The sequence below is a fragment of the Crocuta crocuta genome, unplaced genomic scaffold, assembly GCF_008692635.1.
Source record: "Crocuta crocuta isolate KB4526 unplaced genomic scaffold, BGI_CrCroc_1.0 scaffold95, whole genome shotgun sequence".
Lineage (NCBI taxonomy): Eukaryota > Metazoa > Chordata > Mammalia > Carnivora > Hyaenidae > Crocuta > Crocuta crocuta.
The window spans coordinates 12,372,054-12,386,511 of NW_027530971.1; the positions used below are offsets into that span (position 1 = coordinate 12,372,054).

Sequence of the window (14,458 nt, forward strand, 5' to 3'; positions counted from 1 at the left end):
CCCCCCGCCCCCACTCCCACACACACTTCGCCTGTCTTCCCACACTACAGTGGCTTTTTTGACTTCTTTAATTGATCCTCAAGACTCAAAGAGCGTAGGCTGAAAATCACGAATGTATTTCAAGGCTACCATTTGATAGATGAAGAAAGCAGGATCCAGGAGAGGAGGCAGGCTGCCTCATGAAACAAGACGAATGCCCAGAAAGCTAGAGTCAGTATCCAGATGTCCTGACCCCCAACCTCATTAGCAACCTTTCACTTCTTAGCCTCTCAAAAACCAATCCCAAACATTTGCGAAGTGGTTGGGAGGAAAAAGGTTTGCAAGAACCCTTTCAGGACTCTGATACACTCTATGCTGGGGCACCACGCTTGGGGGTGGGGGGCACCATACAGCACAGTGGCTGGAAGCAGGACTTTGGGTTCAGGCAAGTCTGTATTTGGACCCCAGCTCCTATTCCCTACGACAAGGATGAGTTGGGTAATGTCCTCAGCCTCCCCAAGTCCTGGCCTTCTTATCTATAAACTGCCAAGGCACTGCTCACGTCACACAGGATGCTATGAGAACCGAATGGCCTCTTTTCATGGCACATTATAAGTGCTCAATTAAAGGTTGCCACTGTTGAGCTTTGGGTCTGTGGTTCTCAGGGTATCCGTGGAAGTCTAGGTTGTTTCAACAACAATCACAAACATATGTTAGTCATCTAACATGCACAATAGCTCCCTTATAAAACTCAAGCACAGCCACCATGTTGTATCATTACTACTCATCTTCAAGCCAACATATCCCTAGTGTCTAGCTCAGGGCCAGGCATACAGCAGTTACTAAGAAACATTTGTAAATAATGAACGGAAGCCTTTAGATCTACCATATTCATTGGCATGGTTATGGATTTATAATCAGACTTTGTTTCCATTCCAGGCTCCATCGTTTTTCGACTACATCAATTTATTCAAGTCAGTCATCTTCTGATCTTCTTCTGATCAAAATGGAAATTTGAACCCCAGTCATCTAACTTTAAGGTGTCTTCAGGAGGCTCAAGTGGAGGTGAAAGCCACGTGTGACACCAAGAAGTTACTGTCTGACAAAACACAAATAGGATAACATTCCTAGATCTCTACTATTTGTTCTGTTCCCCTAAATCCTTTATCTCAAGCCTCCATCTTTCTGAGTACCAGGGATTTCAGATACTGAGCATTCTGCTGAGTAATCAGGGAAGCACCCATGTTGGGTTTATGCGGGTTCCCAAATAGCAATGACTGTGTTCTTCCAGAAATTATGTTAAGGATCCTACTTTGAAATTAGGCAGATAACTACTGTTCTCGGGTGATTTAGGAATAGTTCTCCCCAGGGGTGGCCTTCTGAATCAATAATGATATTTCTATTTATTTATTTATTTAATTTTTTATTTATTTTTGAGAGAGAGGAGGCAGAGAGAGAAGGAGACAGAGGATCCAAAGCAAGCTCTGTGTTGACAGCAGAGAGCCTGATGTGGGACTTGACCTCATGAATATGTGAGATCATGACCTGAGCTGAAGTCGGCAGCTCAACCGACTAAGCCATCCAGGTGCCCCAATAATTGTATTTTTAAAGTTCTGGTGCTCTTCTCCTTCTCATTTCTTCTAAGGGGAAGAAATGCCCCTTATTTTCCTCCTTGTGTTCCTTCCCCCCTTTCTTGCACACCCTATACCCATGCTCTTTTGTGTCTTGCTTTCCATCAGGCTAAGAGCACCTCTCCCCAGTAACTCTGACTGCTTAGCACTCTTCAAGGCTCATCTGTGAACCTTTTCATAGATGCAACCACTGCAAAACCTCAGCCACTAGTGGGCCAACTTCCAACATAAGATTTGACTACTCGGCATAAAATCCACAGGCAAGGACAGACGGTAGAGGTTTCACGCATCACCCATTAATGCCGCAAAATGTGCAAGAGAGACAGGCCTATTTTCATACCAAATACAAAGATGACGTATGAACCGAATGCACGCCTTCCCAGATGCAGGCCAGGGTCCTTTCTTCCACCACGTTTCCCAGCTCTCCCATTCTAACCGGTCCAGAAGGGCTAGGGTGTGCCCCTTCTTCCTTGACCTTGAGACAAAGATTATATCTCTAGGGGGCGCCTGGGTGGCTTAGTCGGTTAAGCGTCCGACTTTCGCTTAGGTCATGATCTCGCGGTTCGTGGGTTCGAGCCCTACGTCAGGCTCTGTGCGGACTGCCAGCTCAGAGCCTGGAGTCTGTTTCAGAGTCTGTATCTCCCTCTCTCTCTGACCCTCCCCTGCTCACGCTGTCTCTCTCTCTCTCCTAGAAATAAATAAAAATATTAAAAAAAAAAAAGATTATATCTCTAGAGAGCTTTCTGTATTTTCCAACTCATGTAAGTTCACAACATGTATTGTATGCTTTTGATACACGGCAGGGAAAAAAAACTCAGAAACGAATTGCATAGAAGTCCTGCCTTCCAAGAGTTTCTAGTTAGGTAAGGAAGAAATGCAAACATACACTCTCTAATTTCAGATAGTTTAAAACTAAGCAGATATGAGTGTAGAGAGCTGTGGAAATATCAAAGAGAGCATGAAAGACTGGAATGGGGAGAATCTAAGATGGTTTCAAAGAGAAAAAAACCTGGGGCTAAGTCGTTTGGGGATGAATGGCGTTTTAAAAAGCCAAGAGTCACTTCAGACCTGCTCAAGAAAAGGTTGTTCACGGACGGCGCCTATTTGTTTCCAGATGCGTGAACACGTTCGGGTGGGGTATGGGTACATGTTAGCATTTGCAAACAATACTACCTACACCTGATGCGGTTGATTAAAAATTCTGTGACAATGGGTACAGATGAAATGGAGGTTGAACCCCAGTCCCGTCACTTTCTGACTATGTGACTCTAGGCAAATAATTTCCCTTAGCTGAGGACCAATTACTTCATGCGTAAAGTGAAGAGAACAAATGGAATCTCCCTCCGGTGGTTATTACAAAGGCGTGTATGAGAGAGCGTATGCAAAGTAAAGCACCACGACTGGCACACAATAAGCACTCAGTAAACGCTAGCTGTTTGCTCTCTTCCTTGTCATCGTCTAGCTCTCACGCAAAGTACAAAAACAAGGTGAAAAATGAATAACAACCTGCCGAAGGTTCATCATCCCTTGGCCCAGACGGTCCCCCACATGGCGAGGCCCTACCAATGCCAGACGCCACAAAGCGCTCTATGAACGGAAGGCGCAGGAGGCAAGGACCGGCTTCACCCAGATCTTACCTGTATATTTTATATCTGGTTGTAAATCCTTGACGGTGTCTTTCCACAAAGGATAGGTAGCTCCTGGAGTGGTGGAAAGGCCCCCTGTCTGAAATAAGCCAATCAAATTCCTTGGAGACATGTTGGTCTGTCCCAGCTGGTTCCTGGTGGGAGGGCTGCGCGGAGATACGGCCCCATACAAACAGGAAGTAGAGCAGCTCAACAAACCTCCAGTTCATGCTTTTCTGCCGGCCTTTCTCCTCTCATTCTTGCTCCATTCTGTGGAGTCCTGGGGAGAAAGAGTAAAAAAAAGAGAGAGAGAGAGAGAGAAAGAGGGAGAGAAAATAAAATAATAGGAAGAGAAAGACACAAGAAAAGAAAAAAATGTGGTTAAAACATCTTCATAATATTGCAGCAGTATGGTATGTCAAGGTTTACAAAAACCAGTATGTTTCTGGTTGAGGGCACGGCACCCGTGGAGATCTGGGCTCGTGCTCTTGCTTTGCGGTTCACATATTGTGTGAACACGTGCAAATGCTTAGCCTCTTAGGGATGCAGCCGCCTTGTGCACAAAACAGAGGGCGGGCTTCGATGTCTATGCCTTGGCACTTGGCACGTCAGAGGAATTCAAGGCATAGGTGTGCAAAGCATGACTGAGATGGATGAAGGCAGAACCAGAGTCTCACACAGCCAGTAAGGGATGTGGAGATAGAACTCAGGTGTCTGTCCCACCCAGTATCTCCACAGACAACCTGCCTCTTGTGGCAGGGAATTCTTTTCTCTACTCTTCTCACACAGACATGGAGGTGCGGAGTACACACTTTGCTTCTGTACGATAGGAGGAATGTCCAAAGTCTGAGGGTGGAGAATGATCATGACCATCTGGGCTGGATACGGAGCAGGTGAAGAGTTGATGGAGCTCACAAGAGTCCAATTCTACACTGCTCAGTGGGATGTCCCCTTCACCCCAAGGACATGTGACCAGACATTTCACGGTTGATGATTCTGAGCCTCAAAGTTCACTGATGTTCATATAGGAAAATAAAGGCCAAGAGATTAGGTGGGCTTTTGCCCACCTTTTTTGGGGGTAGCGGGTGGTGATAACAGCATACTGATGCCATGTTGGAGAAAAGTTTAAGACTAAGGGAGAGCTTAGGCAGAGACTCTTCATGGGGAGAAGAGAAGAGAGACCACAGGCCATGCTTAGCCTTTGGACACTTGTCTTTATCATCATTTTCTAATTACCAGCTTAGTGCATTCACTACACCCCCCCTCCCCCCGCCAGCTTATTCTAGAAGAGCTTCTCTCACTCATTATTGTAAGGTCCCATCAGTTATAAACAGCATCATTTCAGGCAAGTCACTTCACATCTCTGTGCCTTCCTTCCCCTGTCTGCACACGGTGGTTAACAGTAGCACCTGTTATGAGGAGGGACTGACATAATGTATGTAAAATGTCCCACCCAGTGCTTGCCATTTAGTAAGTGCTCAATAAATGGCATCCATGATGAGGAAGATGGTGACAATGATGAATGTCGACACTGATCGTGTCCACATCTTCCCTGGGGGGAGTGCTTTGTGCTTACTGTCTCCTCTGTCCGGCCAGTCCTCAGTAGCCAGCTGAGGTCGGGATCTCAGAGGTCATTCCTTTTTCTAGTTCTCTCTAAAAGTGTTAGTTGTTCCCTGCTCACGGTTCTCATTGCTCACTCTGTGAAACTGTACATCAGTTCTTAGTTGTCTCTCTTCTTAGACTTATTTGTTTCTGGGTCTGCTTTGCTCTTCCTAACTGGGGAGAACCTTTAAAAGGCTGTCTGTGCGCACGGCGAGCCGTGGGATTCAGGACACTCACATCCCCTCTCCAGATCTCAGAGTCTTATGACTGCCATTTAAAAACGGCCAAGACACAGGGGCTCCTGGGTGGCTCAGTCGGGTCTGACTCTTGATTTCGGCTCAGGTCATGATCTCACTGTCCTGAGAGTGAGCCCCGCGTTGGGCTCTGTGCCGAGAATGGAGCCTGCTTGGGATTCTCTGTCTTCCCCTCTCCCTCTGCCCATCCCCACCCCCCAAAAAGATTAAAAATGGTGAAGACACAAACATTTGGTCACATACAACACCGTGTATAAACCTGAAGAGAGGGGATACCTTAGTTGTCTCCTCTTCCAGCTGAAAATGGGAAGAAATTAAAGCTAAGAAAGAGAAAATAGAAAGATAGAAATGTGAATTTCCGACCCAGCCGGCCACGTCCCTCTGGTGCCCAAATGCACCGTGTTATTACGAGTAGCTGCAGAAATCTGCTTGGCACCACAAGGCCCAGCTGTCGGGGACACAGGACGGGGGCGCGGGGGCAGAGGAGCGGGCGGGCAGGGGCTGCGGCCTGAAGTTGTGCTCAGAGCCGACAACAAAGCAGCGCGTGTGGAGTGCAGAACGGAAGCAGCTCCAGCTGCCAACCCCGCCTGCCGGAGCCCACCTGAGTGGCAAGCGGGGGTGGAGGTGGGCGCTCCGAGATGCCGGCGGGGGGCTGCAACACACTGAGACTGCATTCAGCCCTTCTCCAGGGCTTCTGCTGTGAGGGGGGGCCGGGGGGAGGTGGCACTCCAGGGCTTGGCTGCGAGGCCGTTTGCAAGGAAGCGGGAGGCAGAGAGCTGCAGCTTTCAAAAGAGGAAGAGCCTATCCACGGAAGAGCAGAGTGCGTGTGCGTGTGTGCGTGTACGTGTGTGTGCGTGTGTGTCTGTGTGTGTCTGTGTGTGTGTGTCTGTGTGTGTAAGCGGGTGAGCTCTTTGCCCAGAGTCCTAGAATTAGCTGACAACTGAACCGGCGAATCCAGTGTTTCCCAAATGGCAGCCATGTTGTCTGCAAGAGACATCTTTTCTTTTTTAACAAATATTTTTTTAAGTTTGTTTATTTCTGAGAAAGAGAGAAAGCATGAGGGGGTAAAGGGACAGAGAGAGAGGGCGAGAGAGAACCCCATGCAAGCTCTGCATTGTCAGTGCAGAGCCCAGTGCAGGCCTTGAACTCACAAACCAGGAGATCATGACCCAAGCTGAAACTGAATGCTTAACTGACTGAGCCCCCCAGGCGCCCCTCCAAGGGACATCTTTGAGTGTCACCACAGAGGGGTTGCTACAGCACCTAATGGGTAGTGGTCAGGGACACTGTTAAACATCCTGCAATGCGCAGGACATCACCACAACAAAGAACATTGGACGCAAATGTTACTCGTGCAAAAGTTAACCCCTGGTAACCCAACTCTTCTCACAAGATCATGACCGGCCCAGGCTCCAGTCTTCCAGCTCCCGGGTGTCATCCTGCCGCGCTGTCTGGGCAGGCCAGCAGGTGCATGTGCTGTGCTTGAGCCTTCTCTCTCATTGGGGCCTTTACCTTTACTGTAAATTGTCACTGAGACAATTTACATTCCAGCGAGTGGAGATGAGTGCCTCACAGAAGAAGTCTGAACACATCTTTGTTGACTTAGAAAATCACAGTGATCCACGGAACCCTAAAACTGGAAATGAAAGTTTCTCACGGTGCATTATAGGAGAAGTGGATATTTTGCTGAGTGAGAGCAAGGACTGGTAGCTGTGTCACTGACATGTCATATCATGAAGCCACTGGGACTCATGAAAACAGGCCCAAAATAGCACCAACTGTACCAGAGACCCAAGACAATAGAAGGGTCCGGTGACTGATATTTATTGAGCGTCTACTGTATGCTCCGGTCTAAAACAGTCTGTTCCCTTGGTAGTCGTCAATGTATCCATTCATGAGATAGGCAGAGATACCCATTTAACAGATGAGCACCTTGGGACTTAGACACATTGGATGACTCCTAAGCTCACAACTTCTGAGTGTTAGCTTCAAGATTCTAAGCCACGTATATCCTTTTATAAAGTCTGTATAGTTTCCACTACACCCCTCAGCCCTGCCCCACACCAGCTGAAATTAGGTCCTACCCTCTAGAAATTCAGCATATGGCGGGGAGGGGGATGTTCATACCCATGCAAAAGGAATTTTAATGAAATATGCTGTTGTGAAAGCTACAACAAATGAAAAACATTCCATGGAGGAACAGATGCTACAGGCATTGTCTTCAACACAGTGATCTGGAAGGATCCTATAGACCAGGTGGTATTTGAGCAGGTCCTTAGATAGCATGTAAGGTTTTGGGGATTTTTGTTTTATTTTTTTAAGTTTATTTATTTATTGAAAGAGAGAGAGAAGCAGAGACAGAGGGGGGCAGAGGACCTGAAGCGGGCTCTGTGCCAACAGCCCGATGCAGGGCTTGAACTCATGAACCAGGAGATCATGACCTGAGCTGAAATCGGAAGCTTAACTGACAGAGGCACTCAGGCGCCCCTCATGTAAGGTTTCATTAAGTAGAGACAGGGAAAAGGAGATTCTAGCAGAGCAAGTAACCTCAAACAAGTCTTGGGGGTGCATGGGAGAGGGCAGAGTGAGAGGCGTGTGCCCATCAGGGGCTTTACTGAGAATATGGCCCATGAGGCTTCTCTCTCTTTCTGTGTGTGTGTGTGTGTATGTGTGTGTGTGTCTCTCTCTCTCTCTCTCCCTCTCTCTCCCTTGCTCTCACCAAGAAAGAANGGAAGCTTAACTGACAGAGGCACTCAGGCGCCCCTCATGTAAGGTTTCATTAAGTAGAGACAGGGAAAAGGAGATTCTAGCAGAGCAAGTAACCTCAAACAAGTCTTGGGGGTGCATGGGAGAGGGCAGAGTGAGAGGCGTGTGCCCATCAGGGGCTTTACTGAGAATATGGCCCATGAGGCTTCTCTCTCTCTCTTTCTGTGTGTGTGTGTGTCTCTCTCTCTCTCTCTCTCTCTCTCCCTCTCTCTCCCTTGCTCTCACCAAGAAAGAACTGCGTATTTCAATTCTGTGCTATACACTAAAGAGCAAAGAACTATAGATGTCCAAAAATTCACTCATTCATCCATTAACATATTTAGCTGGAAATCAAATGAAATGAACAGAGCAGCGAGGGCCCCCAGGGGGCTTACTCTCCGCTGGGCTGGGACTAGTGAACACAGAAGCAGCGCCTCTGTGTGTGATGGTGAGGACGACTCTGAAGAAAATCAAAGCAGAGAAACGGCACTGGAGCGAGGCTGTTCTCTTACACACGTGGTGCTCGGGAAAAGCTCCTCCAGGAAAGCGGTTTTTGAGCGGACGCCTGATGGAAGGGAAGGAGTGAGCGGTGCAGATGCCTCACAGAAAAAGGCATGTCCACGCGAGGGAGGGACCGAGGGAGGCCCGGCACCGCTTCACCTCTGGATGTGGTCAGAGGCCGACCTGTCATTCAGTCTCTTGCAGTTTAGCTGTGGTGAGTCAGCGTGAAGAAGGAACTGTGTGTTAAGTGAGCACTTACTATGTCTTAGAAACCGCAGAGCTGCTTTCCACGCGTGGTGTCGTGGCAATACAGTCACAGGTTATGGTCCCTGCTTTCCACATGGGGGAGGGGAACCTAAGGTTTGGAAAAGTTAGGGAGGTGGGTCAGCACCACACAGCTGACAGGGCACGGCTGTGCTGTCCCATTGAGGAAGCACTGACCACACGTGGCTGGGAAGCATTTGAAACCCAGATCGCTAGTCCAAATCGAGACATGCTGTTAGTATAAAATACACACCCGCCGCATTTCAAGACTCAGTAGGAAGAAAAAAATGCGATAAGGTATCTCATGAACATTTATATTGATTATGGGTTGAAATATTACTATTTTGGCCCGACGAGGTTATTAAAATGCATTATTAAAATTTCTTGCGCCTGTTTCTTTTTCATTGTTTGAGTGTGGCTGCTAAAATTTTAACTTTTTTTTTAACATTTACTCATTTTTGAGAGACAGAGTGTGAGCGGGGGAGGGGCAGAAAGGGAGGGAGACACAGAATGTGAAGCAGGCTCCAGGCTCTGAGCTGTCAGCACAGAGCCTGACGTGAGGCTCAGACTCATGAACCATGAGATCATGACCGGAGCCGAAGTTGGACGCCTAACCGACTGAGCCACCCAGGCGCCCCTGGCTGCGGGCACTTTAAAACTACACACACGGATGGTGCTGAACTTTTACTGGATGGTGTGCAGCTAAAAGGGGCCTGTTGGTCTCTATGACACTGCCCAGGAGGGTTACTCATCAATTCCTGTGTTTTTATCATTTGGAGACTCCAGTTCACTCTGTCCAATCAATTGACCTACGGTGCACTTGCCTCCTCTGCCAAAATCAATAAAGAAATAGACAATAAATACATTACAAATAAAAACTCCCATTTTCAAGGACCAACTCTCCCAAGCCTATATGCTAGAGACAGCCCTGGATATCTACCACCATGCATTGGCGGACTGCTATTTTTTCCAATATTCATAAAGGGAACTTCCTGCCACTGGGGTTTAGAGCCTGTGAAAGAGAGGCTGGTTCTATTCCAAGCGCTGCCCTTGACCTCCCGTGACCTTGCATGAGTCACAGGCCCACCCCCGCTGGGTGCCCTGGTGGATGTGGGGATGCGGGCTGTGGCCTGGAGAGCACGTGGGCCCTTGGCTGAACTGTGCTATATATAAGCCTGCAGTGTTATTAAGGGAATTGGGTTCATCCCACACAGAGCCCACTCTCTAATCGTTGCCAGTGTAAATTATTTACATCCGAGGAGCACATGCAGGACAAAGAGACAGAGAAGGGGCTTCCAGCAGAGAAGGGTCACCAAGCTCCTCCTCTGGAGCCCTCGGCTTGGATTGCTGGGCTACGGCCCACATTCTGGGCCAGAGAGGAGAAGCAGCACCCCTTAAGCCCCCATCCTCAGGGCCTCTGAGGGTCTCAGGTCACCCACAGTGTCTTCCTCCTAACCCTAGGTCAACCTGGTAACTTCATTCAGGCTTCAACCTCTTCTTTTGTTTATTTTTTAAATTTTTTAAATGTTTATTTATTTTTGAGAGAGTAGCAGACACAGAGCGTGAACAGAGGAGGGGCAGAGAGAGAGGGAGACACAGAATCTGAAGCAGGCTCCAGGCTCCAAGCTGTCAGCCCAGAGCCCGATGTGGGGCTTGAAGCCACAGACTGTGAGATCACGGCCTGAGCTGAAGTTGGATGCTTAACCGACTGAGCCACCCAGGCACCCCCAGGCTTCAACTTCTAAACCTGGATCTCTGGATGAGACTTCTCCCCAGAGAGCTGCCTGAAAAGCTGGGTGACACAATAGCCTCCTGCCTTGTGCCTCAGTGTCCCCATCTGTAAAATGTGGCCAACATCAGGAGGACCAGCATCTCTTAGGGATCAGATACGGATTAAACAGGATTTAAATGCATCTATTTTGGTCTCAGTTTCTGACGAAGTCCCAGACAATAGAGACTAAATTCTAAAGACAGGTATACACCCACTACATAGTTCCTTAACAAAGGTAGCCAGAATACACCTTCTGAGATTCTTAACCTCTCACCCACATGATGGCATGCTGAGATCACAAGTGGTGCTCAAGTGAGAAGTAGCAGCATGTTGTGAGTGCTCGCACCCACCCCTAAAAGGGGGAAGGGACAGGGTAGTAGCCCCTCACCTCATGCTTCAACATGATCACTCAAAGAACATGATCAGTGTTCCCAGGAGCCTGGGGGATACGGCTGAATGGTGTCTGACTCACTCCCAGAGAAATCTAAAAAAAGAATCCTAAAGAAGGATGGGCTGAAACCTGGTGGCGGGGTGGGGGCTGCAATTTGGAAAGCGACTGCTTAGCTCACGTGTCAAAGGCACGTGCTCAAAGGCAGAGGTGAGCCAGATCTCACCCTGCCCCAGATCCCACCGGGAAGGTAAGGGGACCCTGGCGAAAGGAAACTGCAGTCTCACAGCCATTTACCAAGGGTCCCCTCCTGATCAGTAAGTAGCTGAAAACGAGATGCATTTTCCTTCATCACAAGAATCACAAGTAAGAGATCCCGGAGAAGAAGGGAAGATTCAGATATTCCCCAAAATACTACATGTGAAAAACATTAGCACTCAACCTGCCAAGCTCCAGAAGCACTGATGCTAAGTCCTCAAAAAGGTACTAGTAGAGGAAGACGTGCTTTCTCTTTATCTGTCCATTCTTGACGCAACCCTGTATCCTGAAGAAGTCGTGATCAAGGTTAGCAAGATGGAGGAGAAACGGCACAGTCATAAGCCAGGGAAAGACAGGAGAGTCTGGGGGAAGAGCGATGTCTCCCCCTTAAATAAAATATAATTTATTTGTTATAATATACTGACCTGAACACGATAAATACGCAACCAAAACCACATAGGAGGAAAAGAGAGGTGAGCAGAAACAATGTGGGACAGAACTTGAAAAAATTATGCCACAAATGTTTTCAAAAAAGCAAGTGCAGGTTCATTTGTTTAGTTTTCTTTCTATTTTATATTCTTTTTATTGTTTTGTATTATATTACTGTATTGAAATCACTTTTATATGAGTATTTTTGGGTTGTAGAATGAATCATTTGGGTTCCCATTATGTCTTAAAGGGAAATTTGCTTTGATAGACAAATGCGTTGGATTCCAAGCATGTTGCCGGAAGGAATTATGCTCGCAAACCAAAGTTTTGTTGTATTTTTATTTTGTATCTAATAAAACTGAGACTCTTGAAAAATAAATCTTGTTATTTTTCCAATGTCATATTATTTTAAAATGACAGAATTAAACTTCAGCCCAAGCCAAATCTAACTAAATTCTCTGATTCAGTGCTTTAACGCACCAAACTAAGAAACTACATCATCCTTAAGTTGCAGTTTTCTTGTTTTGACAATCATGAACAACCACAAATTAACTGTGAAGATGTTAACAAAGAGAATGGCTGATAAGTTAAATCGAGGTGTGAAACTTCTAGAAATGTTAAATCTAGGGAGGGCCATGGCAATCTGAAAGAAAACTGACATATATGGACTACTTATTTGTATCATTTTTGAAACGATCCCAAATACTATTTTTTTGTTTATAATTAACATTATAAGTATGTATAGTATCCTTTCTTCATAAATATTTCATTTGGAGCCACATTTAGGAATATGAAGATCTAAAATCAGGGCAACTGCCTTTTAAGCCCTCAAAATTCTCAGCAGTCTCTGCAGGAGAGCTTTCAAAAAAGGAAAGTGAAATTAACATTTTTGGAAGGTCTTTTCTGGGCCAGTTTGGTAAAATTCAATAAATATTTGTTGAGTATCCCTACTATTTTAATTAGCTCTCACAGTCCAGAGCAGGAGATGGACAAAGAAACGGGTAATATTTTGAGTATCATGTCACTGGGCAAAGTCAGGGTATACCCAGCATTCTGTGGAGGCTGGAGCCCCAAGAAAGGGTCTCCAGGAAATGTTCCCTGGAGATGGACATCCAAGTGAGGCCTTAGGAGATCAAGAGACATTTGCGAGGTGACACATCCTGGATCTACATTTTGGGCCAGGAGAGAAACACATAAAAGGAATGAAGGCATGCAGTGTGGATATAAGATCTAAAACATTTCAAAGCTACTGCGGTGGTAATTTTGAAGCAAAGAATGACAGGAAATGAAGCAAAGGAGCTAAATGGGGTCACATGCTTTATAATCATAGCTTTACACATGACTGGCAGTTTCTTAAAGACATAGAGTCTTGCCTCTCACCCCCATGTAGACCCAGGATCTGGAACCAATCATATGGGAGGCACTAACTCAGCATTTATTCAATGAATGAACTCAACAAATCAAGATCTAGGATTAGACCTATGGGACCTCAGGGAACCTCTGAAGGCTTTTAAACAGAAGCATTCTGTGTTAGAGTTTCATTTTAGATGGATTACTCCAAATGTAGGGGCATTTAAGAAGGGGCATGGACAAAACTGAGGAGGCCAACACAGTAGCCTAGGCTTGATATGGTCTGAAAAAGATATCTTAATTTGACAGTTTAAAAAAAAATGAGAGAAAAAATTAGCAAGATTTGATGACTGTCTAGGCAGCTGGGGTGGGGAAAGAAAGATGTCCATGATGACTTCTAAGTCTGGTTTGATGATTAGACTGGTGATGATATCAGGCATGATGATAAAGAATAATGAAAACAAAATGTCCATTAATGGCAGCAAGTTCTCTCTGGAACCTGCTGAGTTTGAGGTGTCTTTTGAACATTCAAGTCAGAATTTCCAGGAGGCTATTAAATCCTCGAGTCTAAATCATCAGAGAGGCCAGTGTTAGGAGTAAAAATGTGTAAGTCAGTATGAACTAGTGGTAGTTAGAGCTCTGGAAGTGAATGAGAATTCTCAGTGAATACGTGTGAGACACGACTGGTGGCAAACACACACAGAGCAATGCTCACATTTAGGAAGGATGACAAAGAAAAGAATCCCAGAAAGTAGATTATAGGAGGAGGTGAAGAACAAGAATCATCAGAGAATAATGTCAACAAAGCCAAAGGAGCAGAAACATTTAAGAGAGAAATAGAAATATTATTAATATGCAAGTTTCAAAAAGCTACATGCAGAATGAGCAGTGGAACAAGAACTCCAAACTCCTATTGGAATTAAGAATACAGAGTGGTGACAGTTTTCAATGCTTCAATGGGAGCTGAATATTCATTGAAAGAGATTAAGGTGCGAATGCGACATGAACACATAGAGGCGTAGAGTGTAGAGGACTTGGCAAAGAAGAAAAGATGAAAAAGTCAGTGGCCAAGGCTCTTTTTCTCTCCACCAGAGAGGGAAGTGAACGGTCAATGGAGGATTTTGTTTTGGCTTCATATAATGAAGATATTTATAAACTCAGAGGACAGATATAGAATTAAAGAAAAAGAGAAACATATGAGAAAGAAAAGAAATTAGTACTTATTGAAAGAATGGCATGGGGTTCCAGTATTGGGATAGAATGGCAGACTTGGTACCAGTCAACGGGGCATCAAATGAGAAGTAAGAAAGTGTCCATGGCTTTAGAGATCCATAAAGCTGGTAAGAGAGATAAATATGTATACTCCAAATTGCAAAACAGTGGATTGAGTTTTATCAGAGACGCAAACAACATGTTGTTGGAACTAATAAAGAGTAACTCAAACACAGCCCATTCAAGAAGATTTCTCAGGGGAGCTGAGATTTTACTTGGGCTCTCATGGTTCAAGTAGTGATTGTCCAGCTGAAAGGGGAAAAAGGGACTGAATAGAAGGCATTTCACGTAGTAGGATCAGTGTGAGCAAAAGGCGTGGGATCACGCAAACCCACCTATTGTGTGCAAATCCCTAAAATAGATGCCATGTGGGAAACCTGAGATGAGTA

At 45.9% G+C, this 14,458-nt stretch overlaps 1 protein-coding gene across 1 annotated transcript in view; it reads right to left on the reverse strand.

The window, feature by feature from the left end:
- BRINP1 (BMP/retinoic acid inducible neural specific 1) overlaps positions 1–14,458 on the reverse strand; it is a 176,153-nt gene that overhangs the window by 123,530 nt on the left and 38,165 nt on the right. The window contains exon 2 of the mRNA XM_077769803.1: positions 3,248–3,515. Coding sequence (XP_077625929.1) covers positions 3,248–3,465 — 218 coding nt within the window. The 5' untranslated portion in view covers positions 3,466–3,515. The remainder of the gene's footprint in view (positions 1–3,247; positions 3,516–14,458) is intronic.